At 37.1% G+C, this 21081-nt stretch overlaps 1 protein-coding gene across 5 annotated transcripts in view; it reads right to left on the bottom strand.

Moving 5' to 3' along the window:
- The window catches only part of Nalcn (sodium leak channel, non-selective), a 307060-nt gene that overhangs the window by 93235 nt on the left and 192744 nt on the right, over nucleotides 1-21081 (bottom strand). For 4 of the 5 annotated variants that reach the window (XM_031360820.1, XM_031360815.1, XM_031360819.1 and 1 more), the window contains exon 15: nucleotides 19425-19499. The exons of the other annotated variant lie outside the window; for it this stretch is intronic. In XM_031360820.1, coding sequence (XP_031216680.1) covers nucleotides 19425-19499 — 75 coding nt within the window. The remainder of the gene's footprint in view (nucleotides 1-19424; nucleotides 19500-21081) is intronic. 5 annotated transcript variants of the gene reach the window in all.

The raw sequence follows: 21081 nt of genomic DNA on the forward strand, positions 1-21081 counted from the left end.
TTGTTGTTGTTGTTGTTGGAGACAGGGTTTCTCTGTATAGACTTGGCTGTCCTGGACTTGTCCTGGAACTCATTCCATAGACCAGGCTGGCCTTGAACTCAGAAATCCGCCTGCCTCTGCCTCCCAATTGCCGGGATTAAAGGCGTGTGCCACCACTGCCCGGCTGATCCATCCTTTTCTTAAACCAACATCTTATCTAAGAGTTATCTTATGCCAGAGTTAGCCTTAGTTAATTACCCTTAATTACAGTGAAGGAATTATTTGGAATTGCCACATTTTTTGCATGAAGTTCTCTTTCTTGTTCTGGAATTCCATCTAGGACTCTGAATTCTCCTCTGTGACCCTGTTTTCTGTTCTCCTCACTGCTATACCAACTACTCCAAATTTTCCTTGTTTTATTGATATTGATGGCCCTGAAGATTACTCATTGGGTAGTTTTCTAATTATCTCTTAATTTCAGGATGTCTAATGTTTTCTCATGTTCTGAAAGGTTTTGGCAGAATACCATGGTGATGGTATACTCTTCTCACTGTAATTGGAGGAATATGAAACCATATTCCTTACCATATTCATAAACCATATTCATGCCTTACTGATATGTCAGGTTTACTCAGGTGACTTTATTTTAAGGCTACTAAAATAATAGCTACATAGTAGCTAAGTGTCAGTTACTCATGCCAGCTTTGACTTGGAATAGATCAGGTTAGTTTTGTGTCTTTATAGGTAGAGACAGCAAAGAGCTTGCAGACATTTGTGAAGATTGCTGTAATGATTTAAAAACGTGTTTGAGTGGAGTTTCTTTAAGGTCATGCAAATATGGTTTCTCCTTAGAGTTTTGTGCTCTAATTTTCACACCTACCAGCAGGCCTTGCCTGTAGCAATGGATGGAGTGTCCTCCTGAGGACTTCAGGCTTTGTGTTTGGTTATTTTTGTTTCTCCAACACTTCTGACTTAGAATTATCCTATGAGAAACATGAGGGCCATCTCTTCAATTTATTAAGGTAGTTACAGACTTGTGGCTCTTTTATTCTTTCAGTATTTTTGAAACTGGGTCTAACTATGAACATAAACTCTTAGGTCAATACTTAGGGGATAAATCGGTATTAATCTATTTATTTTAATGTCCAAAGCATTCCTCCTTTTGGCACTAATGGGTCACTTAGCAGTATTCTCTGCTCTTCAGACATATTTCCTTACCCACATATTCTCATTCTCATTCTCTCTCTCTCTCTCTCTCTCTCTCTCTCTCTCTCTCTCTCTCTCTCTCTCCTTACTTTCTTGTATCACAAAATGCTGAGACCAGTTATTAGCATTAGGTTTCCTCCTCTGTTACTAGTATATACAGTTCTCTCTCATTCAAGGAGAAACATATTTCAAGACCTTCAGTTAAATTTCAAAGCAAAGATAGTAATGTATCCCTAATATATTGTGTTCTCTTACATATAAATACCCATGCAAAAGTTTAATTTAGAAATTTTGTACAATAAGAGACAAATAATAATAACTGGTAATAAAATAGAACAATTATAATAATACACTATAATAAAATTATATACATAGTGTCACTCAAAATATCTTTTTAAATCATTGTTAGCAATTCTTTATTTTTTAATTAATTATTTTATTTATTTACAGCCTAAATGTTGCTTCCCTTCCTGGTCCCCTCTTCCAGAGTTATTCACACCATTCCCTCTTCCCTTTGCCTCTGAGAAGGTGCTTCCTTCCAGGGATCCCTCTTCCTTGGGGCATCAAGTCTCTACAGTACTAGGTGCATCCTCTCCCACAGAAGCCAGACAAGGCAGTCCTCTGCTACATACAGCCGGGGACTTGGAACAGCCTGTATATGCTCTTTGGTTACTTATTACATTTTACCCTTTAAGTTAAAGGAAGCAATTTATGAATCATCTTTGGATGTTTGAATTGACAACATTACTAATTGTGGTTTGGGGCTATGATTAAATATGTAAGAGTTACTTGAACAGGCACTACAGCTCTTTAACAATTTGTATGGTCTATATAAAGACTGAAATTGCTGCTAAATGGCTGATGAATGGGTAATGTATATAGAGTAAATATAGTGGATTGGTGGATAACCCATGTCTGCAGTGGGTGGGGCAGGATAGAGTGAGATGGTCAGAGACTTTATCACATTATTTAGACATCAAGCAATTTAGAGCTTTTGAATTATCAATTTTGGAATTTTTCCATTTAGGACTTTTAGTCTGCAATTGGCTTGGAGTAACTGAAATTAAAGAACAAGAAACTATTGAAAGAGGGCTACTGTATTACTGCTATTAAGTTTCCTTTTTCTCAGGAGAACTACAGTATGCATGTGTATACTAAGCCCTTTGTACATTTGTCCATATTTATTTTTCTTTGTTTACTTGCATGTGTACATTTATTTTGTAGAACTGTAGAACCATAAACATGTATATATGCATCTATATATCTGTGAATCTATGTATGCATCTATCATCTATCTACCTACCTATATCTATCAATCTATCTGTCTATCTATCTATCTATCTATCTATCTATCTATCTATCTATCTATCTATCTACCATATATCCATCATTTACCCATCATCTCTTGTCATCATCTGTCTATCAACTGTAATTTCACTTAAAAAAAAAACAAACAAGTTCATACTGTTACTCCCCTTCAGTCCAGCATCATATTCGCCTTTTGGACATTTTGCTTATTTATAATTTCTTTTTCTGTTTCTCTAGATCTGTAGGAAATTACTTAATTTGTTTCATCTTAGGATTCCTATAAAGTTGTATCAATGATCGTGTTCATCACATGTAAACAAAGCACATTAAATCTGACTAGATCTGGACCCCAGCGGTGCTCTTTCCCTTTAAATAATTCCTTTTCAGGCAGCAATCACACATTTCCAAATATCATTCCTCAGAGTGCCTGTTGTCCATGGTAGAGTTGTTAAATTTTGCATCCTTTGACAAAAGGGCTTATAAGATGCACTATGAAAATTTACATCAATCAACATATTTTATGCAAAACAGAATGAAAATAGGGCTAACACCAAACAAAATAAAATGCATATTTCTCCTTTCTGAGAAACACTGTAAGCCATTCTTTTATTAATATGAGTGTACAATATTCATGCATGAGAAAGTTAAGGATTGGCTTGTCCTACTATGTCCAGTAATGAGCAAGTTACCCTAAAATATAAGGAAAGGTCAACAATGAAGTTGCCAGTCCTCCACTACAGAAAAGCTGGGTGATAGCAAAGAGGAAATAAAAGCCTGGTCCCTATTGGCAGATGGATTCTGTAATTTCTGCTTCAGCTTTCCTTTGTACACATCTTACTCAGGTACAAGCATGATTCATAGTCTTGAACTAGGGAAGGGACAAGTCTCCTCTTTCATGGTTCCACATCTGCTTCTTATTGGTCTAACTCCTGCAGAGTAGAGGCCAGGATGGAGGGGTCAGGGTAAAGGATCACATTAAGAAGATATACATGTAGGTCCCAGTAGTCCTGGTCTGGTTTAGGTCTAACCCTATTTAAAAAGTATGGAGCCTGCTGATGGAGAAACATGTAGTTTAATTTCCTTCCATCCTCCATACCCTGCCTACCATTGCTCTAGACAGTATCTTTACAATCTTCTCTAGCCAAAGACTTTCCAAGACAGAGTCATGTTTTACTTCGGCTTTTTTCCCTGTATGGATCATCTCTTGCTCTGACTAGGCCTATACCCGTTGACTTACCATATCCATTTAGCATTTCTCATAGTAGCTACTGATAACTTCTCTGAACCATCCAAGATAGGGAATAACTAGAAGATTTGGTATTCCCAGAACTGGTCTCAAAATGTCTTGTTAATTCATCAAGCAGTTAGTTGCGATTGCTCTAGGTAAGCTCTCACCTTAGTCATATCCAGGCTATACATGTCAGGATTACCATGCCTCCATCCCTACCATTCTTTAGAAGGAAGACACCAATGTCTTTGAATACTTTTCTCTAATCCAGTGCTGATACCAGGCAGCCCTACTGGCTCCAGTTCAGCAAGTTTCCATGTAACAAGCCTTCTATTTTCACAGATCTATGAACTGATTTTTCTCTAAGCTCTTTCTGCTTAAGCTAAGCTTGTTGCTGATAAAGGAAGCATATCTCCATGTGTATAAATCACTCCTGATTTTTGTCTATAAGCTTTCCCTTCTGATGTCCATTTTCTCAATTAGAATGGTCATCCAGGCATGGGAAGGGAATGAAAGCCTGTTGATCATTTCAGCAAGGTCAAGTCTGTGCCCTTTAGATATTAAGCTCACACAAGAGAGCAAAGCACTTAATTCTAAGATTTCTTGTCATTTTAGAGTAAGATAAAATGACCCAATCAAAAACACACCAAGCCACATGAGCATTGAAGCAGTGATGCAATTCATTTTCAGAACTTTTAGAGTAGAAAAAAAAAATCACAGGAAAGTGGTGAATTTTGACAGCAAATTATATAAATGGGAAGAATGAGTGCTTTTCCTGATTTTATGTCCATTTTTACCCATATTCAAATGGAAAGCAAGCTATCTCATAGCATCTATTAATACAACCTAGGTTTTCATTAAGGGGAAAATTAAAGATTGATAAACTCTCATTGTTCTGAGACTGCTCCTCACACAGAGCTTTGTCACAGCAACTCTCATTCTAGAGTCTGACCCACAAGCCAGGGGGTTGTTTATCAGTTGTTTATCATCACAAACTGGCTGTCATACCCTCCCCCATTGTGATGACTATCTTGTTGTCTGCATTGGGTACTGAGATTTGAGAGGGTGGAGAGGTATCAGCATGTACACAACAATGAACAGGGGAGAGATTAATTAAAGGTATTAATTTTTCAAAAGTTTCATACAGAACTAACAACAACAAAAGAGAACAAACATTGGGCATAAAGGATAGAACAAGGAGCAGTGACTATAGTTACATCCAGTCTCAATGAATCCAGCTCCTAACTCTTTCCCAGATATCAATATCACATCCATACAGTCATTCTGAGAGCTTATATCTAAAGTCCTAGAGGACCAGATACATAACATAGATGCCAGTCAAAAAGGTAAAAAACAATCATATCCGACAATATACAGGAGTTAAGAACCGAACTGTCAAGTTGAAGATGTCACATCATATCTATAGATTTGGGCTGAGAAAACTAGGGATAACTGAGGTAGTAAATTTATGCAAATATTCAAAATCTGGGCAACTTCAAAGTGTGAAATGTTCCTGGCCCCATGCATTTTCACAAGGGGTATTCAGCTTGTATTCAAATTTGACTCCAGAATGGTAAAGCTATTTGCATAATCTTACATCCATTGCAGCATTTTGTTTATAGCAAAGACTCAGATATTTGACGGATAAATGAACAATAAGAAACTAGGAGGACTTTGTGAGGAATAGAAAAATATTCGAACTATTCAGAAGAAAGCAGACTGTCTGCATGAAGCCTGAATCCATGCCCTTGCCAATGAGCATCTTTACTTAATACTTAGGTTTGTTCAGGGTAAAAACTCATCCTCATGCCTCAGGACAAGTAACATGGCCATGGATGTGTGTCCTTATGAGTCTACAGGAGTCAGATACTTCATAAGCCTAAATGCCAAATGTTATGCTTTTGTCCTCAGAATCAGGAGAATCTACTCTCCTATTGCCTATGACAAGAGCTGGAAAAAAAAAAAAGAAAAAATAATACTGTTTGTTCCACTTTACTATTGCCCTTGTGCAGCAAGCTCTTATATATGCTCTGCTCCCCACTAAGAACATTTTTGGGGGGCCCAGGAAGGAATTCTTTTGGGCAGAGTTGAAGAAAAATGTCCTCCAGTTTGGGTACATTTTTACTTCACACTTTACTCTTTGCAAAACAAAGAGCCGGGCAGTAGTGGCACACGCCTTTAATCCCAGCACTTAGCAGGCAGAGGCAGGCAGATTTCTGAATTCAAGGCCAGCCTGGTGTACAGAGTGAGCTCCAGGACAGCCTGGGCTATAAAGAGAAACCCTGTCTTGAAAAAAAAAAAAAAACAACAAACAAACAGAAAAAGAAATAACAACAGAACCACAACAAACAAAACAAAATCATGAGATAATTTTGACTGATAATCTGGCAGAGTACTGTGAAGTTTTGTATTAAATGTCATTTTGAGGGATAGGGAAATGGCTCAACTAGGAAATTGCATTCTGCACAAGGAAGACGGTCTGAGTTCAGCTCTCCTGAACTCACATAAAAAGCTTAGGGAGACAGTACACTCCTGTACCCACAGAAGTGGGATGTACGTGCATGGAGTTAGGATGATTATCAAAACAGTTGCCCAGCCAACCTAACTAAATTGATGAGTGCCTAGTTCAGTGAGAGACCCTGCCTCAAAACTAAAGATAAAAAGCAGGCATCAACTTTTGGGCCTACACACACACACACACACACACACACACACACACACACACACACACACAGGCATGCATGCACATGCACATATACATACATACTCAATTTTGAACCAGAACAATTGAAGACTAATACAAGTATTCCTTTGCTATTGCACACTTGAAGAAATAGTATATAGTCTGTAGTGTATGGTGTACATAGTCTATAATATATAGTGTAGAGTTTTACGTTTGTTCATTGTCAAGAGACTTTACTAACCAAAAAAGTTCTGGAATGACAGGGCATGAGACATTGGTGAGGTTCACACAACACTATCACCTGAATGTAATCTGGTTTTGTCCAAAATACATGGAACAAAATTTTGAACAATTTATAGGAATAGTCTTCCATGGAAGTGTCACATTGACAATCTTTTTGGGATTGACTCAAGGCTAAGGAAATGGCCTTAATTGCTTACAACACTGCTCTCAACTGGCCTAGACTTCTGTGCCCAGAATTCAGCCATGGAACTTCCCAATTTATGAAAGTTTCAACTTGAAGCTGAAGAAGGAAGCTTTGAAGATGTTAGCTTCTCAGGGTTGAAAGTGCAAAGTTCCCAAGTTTGTGTGGCTTAGTGGTGTAGATGTTTATTGTCTTACCATTCAGAGGACAAAATTTGAGACCTAAATTTGTCCAGAGTAAGCTCTTTTTAGATGTTCTACTGGAGACCTGGCCTTTGCATCTCCAAGCTCTGAGTGAATGGGTTAATACTATGTTCTTGTGGATGCTTGACCCCCAGATCTGTCTTCCTCATCACTGGTGCCATCTCCATGTCTGTGTCCCTTCTCTTCCTACAGGGACTCCAGTCACATTGGATTTTGTTTTATCTTAGCGGTCTCATCATAAGTTAATGGTATCTATAAAGGTGCTATTTTCATTTAAATCACATCATAGACTCTTAGGATTAAGGCTTCTATAAAAATTTCAGAGGGCCACAGTTGAACTCATATCAGGAGGACATAATTCTGACAGGTTCCTTTCCTACTTTGATCTGATTTCTTGAATCAAGACTTTGTCTTGAGGGGATAGGTATTCTATAAGAAGACCATCAGACTCAACTAATCTGGACCCATGTGGGCTCCCAAAGACTGAACCACCAACCAAAGGGCATGCCTTGGCTGGACCTAGGCCCTCTGCACATTAGTAGCAGAGGTGTAGCTTGGTCTTTGTGTGGGTTCCCAAACAATTGGAGTGGGTGCTTACTCTGACTCTGTTGCCTGCCTCTGGATCCTGTTGCCCTAACTGAGCCACCTTGCCTGGCCTCAGTCGGAGAGGAGGTGTCTACTCCTGTAGTGACTTGAGGTACCATGGTAGGTTGGTACTGGGAGGTGGAGTTCCCATTCTCAGAGGTGAAGGACAGAGATGGACAGGACTGTGTGAAGTGGGGTGGGCAGGGAGGCGAGGAGAGGCTATGATTGGGATATAAAGTGAATAAGTAGATTCATTAATGGAAAAAGAAGAAAAAATACATTTTTTTGCACTAACTTTATATTTCCTCCCTTCACTCCTTCCTTTGTTCCTTTGTTTTTCTTCCTTTCCTCCCTCCTTTCTTTCTCCCTTTTTTTATTTCTTTATACAGGGTGTCATATGTCTCCTGAGTGCTGTGATTTCAGGCACGAGCTTCAACACAGTTTTAACCTCTATATATCCAGTTACCTTGATGTTATATTTCCAAATCCCACGTTTTTGCTGTTACTTCTTGACTTAAACTTTGCTCTATATAATTCATAGTCTTAATGATTTCTTTCAGCCAGTCTTCTTGTTTTAGTATGACAGACTCACTAGAAAAAAGTGTCTAACGATGGTGATGCTGCTTTAGAAATATCAGATTAAATACAATATAGAAGATTATCTTTGGAGATAATGTAAAGCTCTGGGATATGATATAAGTTGACAAAAGAGTCTCATCAACCAAAAGACTGAGAGCAGCCTAAAGTGGAGTTTGGTAGCATTAATAGCTTTGAGTACAATATGGTACCTCTCAACTCTCAGGTACTTTAAAGTATTGATCTCCTACCTCCTGGGCAGCTGAGTGCTTTTGAGAGCATCAGGAATCTTAGTTACTGATCCTTCTTCCAGCTGTGTATGTTCCCATTGTGTTGTACAAATACCATTCTCAATGCATATTCCAATGAGTAAAGGTTGGGTGAGTTGTAGTAAACATTGTTGATACAGTTCACATAATTAAGAATCTTCCAACAACTAGGTGATCTACTTGGAAATGTAGAGTGTGCAAAGAGGAGAGATGGGAGTTGGGAAGTCATATTTACTTCCTTAGCTGCTATTCACACCTTTTTTGTAATCAAATTATACCATCAAAGTCCTGCACCTGCTCTTACTTCCATCACTGTCTATTGCTATGATGGTTACTCACTTTAAATAAAAACATGAATTTTGGTAAACATGCATAAAAACTTCACATCTCACCCCTTTTAAGCCTATAGTCAGTATTGATGGTGATCTATTCACACTGCTGTGCCACATACTTCTAGAACTTTCCAATTTTACAAAGTTGTAGCTCTGTTCCCATTACAGTAGCCCCCTTTATCTATCTCTAATTTCTGGCAAGCAACTTTCTAGTGTGTGTCTGTGGACTTGACTGCATAGATACTCATTTAACCCATGTAAGTGGGGATGGTACAGTATGTGACTTTTTATGACAGGATGCTTTATGTATTGTTATCACATCAGAATATGTGTTTGAATCTCTGCTCTTTATGGCTGCTCTCCTTCATGCCTTCTTTCTCCAACCTCTTTTGTTACTTTCTCTGTCTTCAGTTCCTAGCATACCCTATTCCCTGATTTTACTGGTTGTGTCTCCTGTCAGCTGCCCACCATATTCATTATCACTACTGACTCCAGTTTGTTTACTTGTCAACTTTCTCATCAACTCACAAGCTCTTTAAAGGTAGGGACAGCTTCCTGGTGACCATACACACGTACATGTACATGTGGATATCCCTGTTGTTCACAGATTGAAGAATTCATCTCTGCTCAACAAATCTCAGCCCTACCACCCTCCTTCACACCTACCCTCAACAGTGATGGCTGGTGCCTGAGTCTGATTATTATTTGGCTTCCTGTCTTTACACCTGCAAGGTGTGAATATGCTGATATCTAAATTGTCTTCACATCGTATCCATCCCACTTTCTGGATATGTTTTTTGTTTTTGTTTGTTTTTTTGTTTTCAATAATGAAAGAATTGCTGCTTTGAGAGGGTGGAAGGATAGGATACAGGTTTGGAGCATGTGTTGTGACAACTCTGGCACTTAGAAATAACATGATTTGGAGCAAAAAGTTTACTTCTTTGAATGTGCTTTTAATATTCAGGATGGTATTTGGTTGGTTAGTATGAAGTGCCCTGCACTGCACTGGGAGTTTTCAGTAGGTAATGCTTATTTTTCTTCTAGTAGCACTGCTCATTTTGAAGTCACAATATCTTGAATTCATGCATGAGATATTGACAAAATAGTAATAACACAGCTCTTAAGATTCAACCAGTGCTTAGCAGAATCATGTCCAAGGCAGCACTATATTCTGTGCCCCTGAATTTGGAATGGATGGGAGGCAACAGAGATATGATTGAAAGCTTCAAGGTAGACAGGTATACTGCTCAGAATTTCAATAGTAGGGGAGGGAGGGACGAAAAGAGGGAGGGACGAAAAGAGGGAGGGAGAGCAGGAGAGGAGAGGGGGAGGAAGGAAAGGAGGAAGGGAGGAAGGGAGCAAGGAATAGAGGGAGAGAGAAAGGAGGAGGGGGAGGGAGAGAGAGGGGCAGAGGGAGAGAGAAAGAGAACTGGCTATAGATTATGGAAGCAGAGAAGTTCCAGTTTTTTTCTCTGCAAGCTGGAGATGTAGCTCCCAGAGAGCTGATAGTGTAGACTCTAGCCTTTGAATGAACCCTGAGGACCAGGAGGAACCTGAAGGGCAAGAAGAAATCAGTTGTCTACCTCAAGCCATCAGGCAAAGAATAAATTTAACTTTTACTAACTTTTCATTCTGTTTGGGCCCTCAAAGGACTTAATGATGCTACTCATCTGGTAGATATGCTTTACTTAGGCTATGGATAAAACTGCCAAGCCTTATCAGACACACTTTTACAGATCCATCCAGAACATTGCTTACTAATTATGTGGGCATCCCTTAACCAGTTAACATGACACAAAAACTAAACATTATGCAAGGTAAGGTTAAAAAAACTATTAATTTATAACACACACATGATAGTAATTTTGTTGTTTATGTTTTTAAAAATCAATCAACAAGAGTGAGGAGATATGTGTCCATACTCCATTGTGCTATCAACTCTGCCAAGCCCTTGAATGAGAATTTTGATGAAAAATATAGCTGAAGAGCATTTCAATAAAGCTCAAAGCACACATTGCATCACACACAATAATAGTGGGAGACTTCAACACACCACTCTCTGCAATGAAAAGATCATGGAAACAAAAACTAAACAGAAACACAGCGAAACTAACAGAAGTTATGAAACAAATAGATTTAACAGATATCTATAGAACATTTTATCCTAAAATGAAAGGATATACCTTCTTCTCAGCACCTCATGGTACCTTCTCCAAAATTGACCATATAATTAGTCACCAAACAGGCCTCAACAGACACAAGAAGATTGAAATAGTTCCTTGCATCCTATCAGATCACCATGGACTAATGCTGTTCCTCAATAACAACATAAACAATAGAAAGGTCACACACACATGGAAGCTCAAGAATATTCCACTCAATGATAACTTGGTCAAGGAAGAAATAAATAAAGACATTTTATAGTTTAATGAAAATGAAGCCACAACATACCCCATCATATGGGATACAATGAAAGCAGTCCTAAGAGGAAAACTCATAGCTCTGAGTGCTTCCAAAAAGAAACTGGAGAGAGCATACACCAGCAATTTGACAGCACATCTGAAAGCTCTCGAACAAAAAGAAGCAATCTCAACCAAGAGGAGTAGATGGCAAAAATATTCAAACTCAGGGCTGAAATCAACCAAATAGAAACAAAAAGAACTGTACAAAGAATCAACCAAACCAGGAGATGGTTCTTTCAGAAAATCAACAAAATAGATAAACCATTAGCCAGACTAACTAGAGAGCACAGAGACAGTATCCTAATTAACACAATCAAAAATGAAAAGGGAGACATAACAACAGACACTGAGGAAATCCAAAAAATCATGAGATCCTACTACAAAAGCCTCTAGTCAACAAAACTGGAAAACCTGGATGAAATGGACAATTTTCTAGACAGATACCAGATACCAAAGTTAAATCAAGATCAGATAAATGATCTTAACAGTACCAATCCCCTAAACAAATAGAAACAGTCATTAATAGTCTGAAAACCAAAAAAAGCTCAGGACCAGATGGGTTTAGTGCTGAGTTTTATCAAACCTTCAAAGAAGACCTAATACCAATACTCCTCAAACTATTCCACAAAATAGAAACAGAAGGCACTCTACCCAATTCATTCTATGAAGCTGCAATTACTCTGATACCTAAACCACACAAAGACCTAACAAAGAAAGAAAATGTCAAACCAATTTCACTTATGAATATTGATGCAAAAATATTCAATAAAATCCTTGCAAACCGAATCCAAGAACACATCAAAATGATCATCCACCATGATCAAGTAGGCTTCATTCCAGGGATGCAGGGATGGTTCAATATATAGAAATTCATCAATGTAATCCACTATTTAAACAAACTCAAGGAAAAATACCATATGGTCATCTCATTAGATGCTGAGAAAGCATTTGACAAAATCCAATACCCTTCCATGATAAAAGTCTTGGAAAGATCAGGAATTCAAGGCCTATACCTAAACATAGTAAAAGCAATATATAGCAAACCAGTAGCCAACAAAAAGTAAATGGACAGGACCTTGAAGCAATTCCACTAAAATCAGGGACTAGACAAGGCTGCCCACTCTCTCCATACCTATTCAATATTGTACTTGAATTCATAGCCAGAGCAATTAGGCAACAAAAGGAGATCAAATGGATACAAATTGGAAATGAAGAAGTCAAATTATCACTATTTGCTGATGATATGATAGTATACTTAAAGTGACCCCCAAAATTCCACCAGAGAACTCCTAAACCTGATAAACAACTTCATCAAAGTAGCTAGATATAAAATTAACTCAAGCAAATCAGTAGCCTTCCTCTACACAAAGGATAAACAGGCTGAGAAAGAAATTAGGGAAACACCCTTCACAATAGTCACAAATAATATAAAATACCTTGGTGTGATTCTAACTAAGCAAGTGAAAGATTTGTTTGACAAGAACTTCAAGTCTCTGAAGGAGGAAATTGAAGAAGATCTCAGAAGATGGAAAATTCTCCCATGCTCATGGATTGGCAGGATTATTATAGTAAAAATAGCCAGCTTGCCAAAAACAATCTACAGATTCAATGCAATCCTCATCAAAATCCCAACTCAATTCTTCACAGACTTGGAAAAACCTAGGATAGGAAAAACTATTTTAAACAATGAAAGAAACTCTGGTGGAATCACCATCCCTGACCTTAAGCTTTACTACAGAGCAATTGTGATAAAAACTGCATGGTATTGGTACAGTGACAGGCAGGTGGATCAATGGAATAGAATTGAAGACCCAGAAATGAACCCATACACCTATGGTCACTTGAACTTTGACAAAGGAGCTAAAACCATCCAGTGGAAAAAAGCATTTTTAACAAATGGTGCTGGCTCAACTGGTGGTTAGCATGTGGAAGAATGCAAATAGATCCATTTTTATCTAGTTATACAAAGCTCAAGTCCAAGTAGATCAACAACTTCCACATAAAACCAGATACACTGAAACTAATAGAAAAGAAAGTGATGAAGAGCCTTGAACACATGGACAAGGGGGAAATTTTTCTGAACAGAACACAAATAGCTTATGCTCTAAGATCAAGGATTGACAAAGAGGACCTCATAAAGTTACAAAGCTCTGTAAAGCAAAGGGCACTGTCAGTACGACAAAATGGCAACCAACAGTTTGAGAAAGGATCTTTACCAATCCTATATCCGATAGAGGGTTAATATCCAGTATATACAAAGAACTCAAGAAGTTAGACTCCAGAGAATCAAATAATCCTATTAAAAAATTGGGTACAGTGTTAAACAAAGAATTCTCAACTGAGGAATACTGAATGGCTGAGAAGCACCTAAAGAAATGTTCAACATCCTTAGTCATCAGGGAAATGCAAATCAAAACAACCCTGATATTTCACCTCACACCAGTCAGAATGGCTAAGTTCAAAAACTCAGGTGACATCAGATGCTGGTGAGGCCATGGAGAGAGGAACTCTCCTTCATTACTGGTGGGATTGCAAGCTGGTACAACCACTCTGCAAATCAATTTGGCAGTTCCTCCGGAAATTGGAAATAGTACTATCAGAGGACCCAGCTATACCTCTCCTGAGTGTATACCCAGAAGATGCTTCAACATGTAATAAGGATACATGTTCCACTATGTTCATAGCAGCCTTAATAGCCAGAAGCTGGAAACAACCCAGATGTCCCTCAACAGAATGGATCTAGAAAATGTGGTATATTTACACAATGGAGTGCCACTCAGTTACTAAAAACAATGAATTTATGAAATTTTTAGGGAAATGGATGGATCTGGAGAATATCACCCTGAGTGAGATAACCCAATCACAAAAGAACATACATGGTATGCACTCACTGATAAGTGGATATTAGCCCAGAACCTCAGAATACCCAAAATACAATCCACAAACAACAAGAAACTCAAGAAGAAGGAAGACCAAACTGTGGATACTTCATTCCTTCTTAGAGGGGGGAACAAAATACCCACGGAATAGCTGCAGACACAAAGTATGGAGCAGAGACTGAAGGAAGGACAGTTCAGAGACTGCCCCACCTGGGAATACTTCCTATATTCAATCACCAAACTCAGACACTATTGTGGATGCCAGCCAGTGCTGGCTGGCAGGCACCTGATATAGTTGTCTCATGAGAGGCTCTGCCAGTGACTAACTAATACAGAAGTAGAGGCTCACAGCCATACATTGGACTGAGTACAGGGTCCTCAATGAAGGAGCTAGAGGAAGGACCCAAGGAGCTAAAGGATTTGTAGCCCCTTAGGAGGAACAACAATATGAACTAACTAGTATCTTCAGAACTCCCAGGGACTAAAACTCCAGCTAAAGAGTACACATGTTGGGACTCATGGCTCCAGCAGCATATGTATAGTAGAGGATGGCCTAGTCGGTCATCAATGGGAGGAGAGGCCCTTGGTCCTGTGAAGGTTCTATGCCCCAGTGTAGGGGAATGCCAGGGCCAGGAAGCAGGAGAGGGTGGGATGGTGGGCAGGAGAATGGGGGAGGGAACAGGGTTGTTTTTTTTTTTTTTGAAGGGGGAAACCGGGAAAGAAGATATTATTAAATGTAAATAAAGAAAACAACTAATTAAAAAAAAAAAGAAAAGAAAAGGAAATAAAATCGCAGTCAACAAGTGTGAGGAGTTATGTGTCCTTACTCCACCTTGCTGTCAACTCTGCCAAGCCCTTGAATGAGAATTTTGATGAGAAATGTAGCTGAAGAGCATTTTTTTTTAAATTTCATAGCTTTGAATTTAATCTAAACAGACTATCTTCTTCCCTTTTTCACGATTCTATCCCTGAGGCTTCTCTGTGGATTTTTTTCCCCTCATAGTTTAATGAATTTTATATTGCTTAAATGAACACCCTTTATATCTCTCTTGTTCTGACTTTGTGTTAAATCATTAAAGCTGTAGAATTTCTTTGTAATTTTCAAAGTTTCCATTCCACCACATCCCCCTCTTATCATTACAGCACTGAGCTCCAAGGTCACTCTTAACTAATGCCAGAGAACAGTTTGTCCAATGTCTTAACTTTATGTGTCTATGTCATTTGACTTGTTCTCTCTTTCTCTTTCCCTCTCTCTCTCTCTCTCTCTCTGACACACACACACACACATCTTTTCCACAGATCATCACATTCAGAAAACCTTATTTCAAATTTAATGTAAACAATTAATAGACATACAATATAAAATGATCCAATGATGTAGCATACAAAGTAATTTTAATTATGATCAATTATCAATAATACCAATACAAAAATTAATTCTTCATTCAGTTCACACTTTTGTTTCAATTTTTTACTATCTATAACCAGTCTGTAGGTTCTTATAAATATGGGAAGATTGAGTAGATTCATTGCATATCTGACTTACATTTGACATTTATATGGCTTCAGATTGACTCAATATAGTTTAGATCTTTAGAAATATGGGCTTTTGGTCCAAACTACTTTGTTTCCAATCTTAGATTTAAAATTTGTTGATTATTCAACCTTCAGCCCCTTGTGTCCCATTCCCTTGTCTGTTAGATGGATATAATAATATCTGTACTGAAGCAGCAATTTTGAGCACTAAGTAAAGCTATAAAGCATTTTGTAGTGAGTAGACAGTCAACAAATATTCCCATATTTACAAGAACCTACAGACTTGTTATAGATAGTAAAAAATTGAAACAAAAGTTTGAACTGAATGAAGAATTAGGAATGTGTAATTTGAAATGTTAAGAAAGTAGACTTTTAAAATAACTTTTCTATTCTACTCTATCTGGGGATAGCAGTAAAAGTAGATTAAATGATAAGGGTCAGATCTTTGTATATGGAAAACTAGTAAAATACTTTATGGAGTAATTTTACTGGCAATCCAAGAATACTGTCAAGAGATTTTCAGATTTCTACATGATTATAAACATATGTGTATGAACATGCATGCTCATGTGTGCATAACCATGTGTGTAGTATTTTTTTGCAAATGATGCAACCTCAAAGGCTAAGATCACTGGAAAAAGGAAAAACAATGAATATTTTAAAATTACAGAGTTTTTTAAAAAGCTACATTTATTTATAACTGTTTAATTTTAAGTGTGTGTGCATGCATCTGTGCCTGTGTATGCATGTGTGCACATATCTTTGTGAGTTTATGTTCCATATATTTGCAGGAGCCCACAGAGCAGAGAAGAGTGGGTTGAATCCCTTGGAGCTGGAAGTACAGGTATATGTGGGCTGCCACATGGGTACTAATACCTAAGAGCACCAAGTACTCATAACTACTTGGCAATCTCTCCTTGTGTTACTGTTTTTAAAACTATTGAAACACAAAATATTCTTGTGCAAGAGGGAAGAAAATGAACAAGACACACTTTAATTTAGAATGATAATTTTTGATTCAATGGATTTTAAATATGAAATTGAAGAGATTTGGTGTGTGGAATTAATAGAAGAATTAATTAAATATGTAGTTTTAGTCCAGTCATGAATAAACAATCGCCTAAAGCCACTATTAAAATGGAATCACTACTTTATTTTCCTTGAAGTTTTCAGTGCTGAAAATATTTTCAAATTTACAAAGAAGATGCCTAAATTGGAGGTAAGAATAATTGGATAGTAAGTCTGATGTACAGAGCTTCAAAAAATAAAAAGACTTCTTATTTATTTATCAACTTTCTTATTGATTATAAGACAGAGATTTTTTTTTTCTTTTTCTTTTTCTTTTGAGACAGTGTTTCTGTTTCTCTGTGTAGCCCTAGTTGTTCTGGAACTCATTCTGTAGACCAGGCTGGTCTTGACCTAAGAAATCTAACTGCCTCTGCCTCCCAAGTGCTAGATTAAAAACGAGTGCCACCACCACCTAGCTCTAAGACAGGGATTCTTGAAGGACATGATGACATCAAACTTATTATATAGCAAACACTATGCCCTCAAACCCTTGATCATATTGCCTCCTCTCATCTGGGATTACAGGCCTAAAGCATCACACTCTGAATAAAACATTTTATAACACACACACACATGCACACACATACACATACTGAAGAGCCATATGTTATTAACATTTTAATGCTCATGAGAAAAGTGAGATACCAATTAGGCTTTTTGTGTGTGGGGGGGGGTGGGTGTGAGTGGGTGGATGGTGTGTGCGTGTGTGGGTGTGTGTATGTGTGAGATCATGTATGTGTGCATATGTGTTGAGTATATGTACACATGGGTACATTCATATTAAGGCCATGGGACAACATCAGGTGTCTTCTTCCACTCCTTTCTACCTTATTTTTGGGATAAGTTCTTTAACTAAACCAGAATCTCACTAAGTTGGCTGGACTGGCAGGTCAGCTAGAACATTTATCTTTACCTTGACAGTACTAGATTTACATATGCACACCACATATGGCCCTTTACAAGAATCCCTGGGATCTTACCTCATGTGCTCACACTTGCATGTGAAGTAGTTTACCAACTGATCCCTCTTCCAAGTCTCATGATTCTTTTTAATTGTTGTTTTTTTCATTTGAAGTTAGAAAAAATTAATGAAAAGCCTAAAGTGACTGACTGTTGGATATATGAAGGTAAAAACATTAAATATATATATGTGTAAATTAAAACACTCAAAATACTATCACTGCAAAATGTATTTAGATTTGGGTTCCAAATATTTGCTGTAAGTAACTTTTTAAAACTGCCTTCTGGCAGAATTGCAAATATAGGTTGAAGTTACTTGGTATTTTACTTATTCAGTAGTTGTTTAATCCCACACTAAATCTTATTGTAGATCAGTTAGAAAAAAATTGAATGGTTTTCATTTTATGTGTACAATTTTGATGGGAGTATATAAGATATATTCAAGATCTATGAATGATAAATATGACACATAGGAAAATCCAAATATAAATTCCAGATTTGGAAAGCAGCAAGTTTTTATTGGTTTTGTCAAATTATGTATGTGATAGTTTTGATGTTGAGCTCACACATAATATATTTTTTCTACAAAGGAGCCAAATGAAGCATTTCACATCACTGGCATAGAGTAACATCCTAGCACTCACTTGATGACCATTTTCCCTAAACCACATACTGAAAAAAATCAGGAGAAAACAACCCTCACCACAGATTCATTTGCCTGTATAGTTCAAGACACTGTTGAGCTTAAAACCTTCCTGGTACACTCAGAGCTGGGGTCTTTACAACAAATATGCTTTTCAACCCTTATGGATACCTTTGGTGAAATCATCGGCTTTGGAGATGAGAATAATATATTGTTAAAATTAAATTAGATCATTAGAAGATATTAAAAATACAAATTTAATAGGTTATGTTGTTTTATCTTTTGCCGAATAAGCAAGAATAGAAAATTCTGAGTGTATAAGAGCCTTTACATCATTCCAAAGTTTTGCTTAAGAGTCTTGGGTCTTATTGTTAATATTTTTCTTCATCTTGCAATGTGTGAGCATGTCCAAGAAAATATTCTCCAAATGTGCTCCCTCCCTCTATTTTTCAATAGAGCAAAATACTCCAGACAAGAGCAAACACTCTTCCATGCAAGAGAACTATGGATCTAATTAGCTGATCTGTCTGCCATGGCAAACATAACCTTTATATACTTCAATTTCCATTTTTTGATATAATTTATTCTGTCCTAATAAAGTCTGGTTTCAGGTATAAGAAGACACATATTTGATAATTTATCTTACTTAATTTTGAATAATCACTTTGGGCACCAAGACTAGATGTTCTTCTAGTGTCCAGAAGTCAGACAAGTTGCTTTTTAATACTTTTATGATGAAGGAAAAACCATTGCACATACATATGTAATATGGCAGTGTGGCCTTGGGGAATGTGGTTTCTAAACAACTTTCATTTAATGGAAGAAAAGAGATCTCAAAATCCAGTGTCTTAAACTATGTCCATCTTATTTTTACTCAAAAAATATTATGAAAGTAGTTTAAGGATATTAGTAGAATAATAGGAAAATATTCCTTGATACTATATAGGAGATTAATTTAAAATTAAGTTTATTAACTGACAATGTCTCAAAATTTTCAATTAATGTTTTGCTTTGATGGTTCAAAGTCAACATCACTGTGAATGAGGTTTCATCTCTATGTTTCAACTCCCACATGTCACTTACTTGTTTGAGCTTCTTTAGATCTTCATCAAGTTCTAAGTTGTCCAAAATAACAGCAACAAACAAACTCAGGAGGATCTATAAAATGGTTAAATAACAATGAAAACACCCACATGCTATAGGTATCAAAACTTCATATATAATATAGAATGTCTACCTAGAAGAAAATTGATAAAGAATTCATCAGTTGAAAATAATAAATATGCACTGTGACTCATTGCAAAGACACTTTAAAGTGTTTATGTCACAAATACAGGACAGGAAGTACAAAAGTCACATAAATAATAAGATTATTATTACTTCAAGAAGGAAAAATTAATAAGGAAGTATGATTATTTTAATTTAACAACCCATTCTCTGAAACTAACCTAAGAAAATTATCTGGATTAATGATTAAAAATACCTTAATATGCAAAGGTGCTAACTTGATGGTTACTTATAAGAATGAGATTCTGGGAATGACATCTAAACTTGTATAAGAAGCTAGTACAATTACAAAGAATTCAATGATCAAATTCAGATCAATATTAAAGATTTCCATGGTGGCAAGGAATCTCCAAGGTGTCACATAGTGTTGCTGTTAGCTGCAAATGATGTGTTCTCTGACTTACACATTGAATAAGTAACCAGAAGGTTTCAGAAAAGAGGCAATAACAGGCAAAGTCAATTTTACTCTACTCTCTCTTAGATCAGTGTGGCTCAGATGAAGGCCATGTGCCTAGTATGAGGGAAGCGCCATGAACAATCCCATATGCTGGTGAACTGAGACTTCTTGCCTGCAGCCAGCAAGGAACCTTCCAACACTTTTGTGAGAGACCTGTCTTAGAAGAAGATGCTCAATTCTTCTAGGTGACCATAGCCCCAGACATTTTGATTGTATAAAAGGAGACACTGAAACACACCCAAGCAAGCTTGTTCCAGTTCCCAACTGAGAGAAATTGTTCAAGACAGTAAAGGCTTCTTCATTAGTAAATTCCCAGCATGTAGATAATTTATTATATAGTATTGAGTTATAACTCATGAATTTTTATGGTAACCGAAAATGTTTCCACTATAATAATAGGAGTATATATAGTAAAAATCCAGCAACATAGAGAAAGGAATTAAAGAGAAGATATTTAGACCATGTAATTTAGTGTGGCCATAATGTCTGTCTTTGTTTAGCAATGAGAAATTTCCCCTTTTATATGTTTTGAGATATTTCACAAACTAAAAAAAAAAAAGGGTCTTTGGAATAGGTAAATGCAAGAAAGAAAGAAAGCAAACATACAATAATATTTAACATATTTTAATTTCTAGTCCTTTTTGGAAGTAGAATCCCTGAAGTTTCCATGTTCAGTACATTTTTGTTTTCAGTCCTAATTTGCATTCTTCTTTTTCAACTTCCTTCTGAAGAAGCCATTGACATTTCTTAATATTTGATGCTTGAACCAAATGGCGTGAAAGTTGAGGCAACTGAGTTGTGAGTTATTATGCCAGAAAGATTATTATGCTGAATTTAGTGGCTTGCTCTGTCCCATGTTTAATAAATGGATAACAAGGGGTAAGGTTGTGAGAGGAGATTATTAGCTGGGGACAAGTACCCCCATGCTTCCTCACTGAAGATAGTTCAGAGTGGTCCAGACCAAAGGTGATTCCTGATGTTGCAGTTTCTGGTCCA

This window comes from Mastomys coucha, unplaced genomic scaffold (assembly GCF_008632895.1).
Source record: "Mastomys coucha isolate ucsf_1 unplaced genomic scaffold, UCSF_Mcou_1 pScaffold9, whole genome shotgun sequence".
Lineage (NCBI taxonomy): Eukaryota > Metazoa > Chordata > Mammalia > Rodentia > Muridae > Mastomys > Mastomys coucha.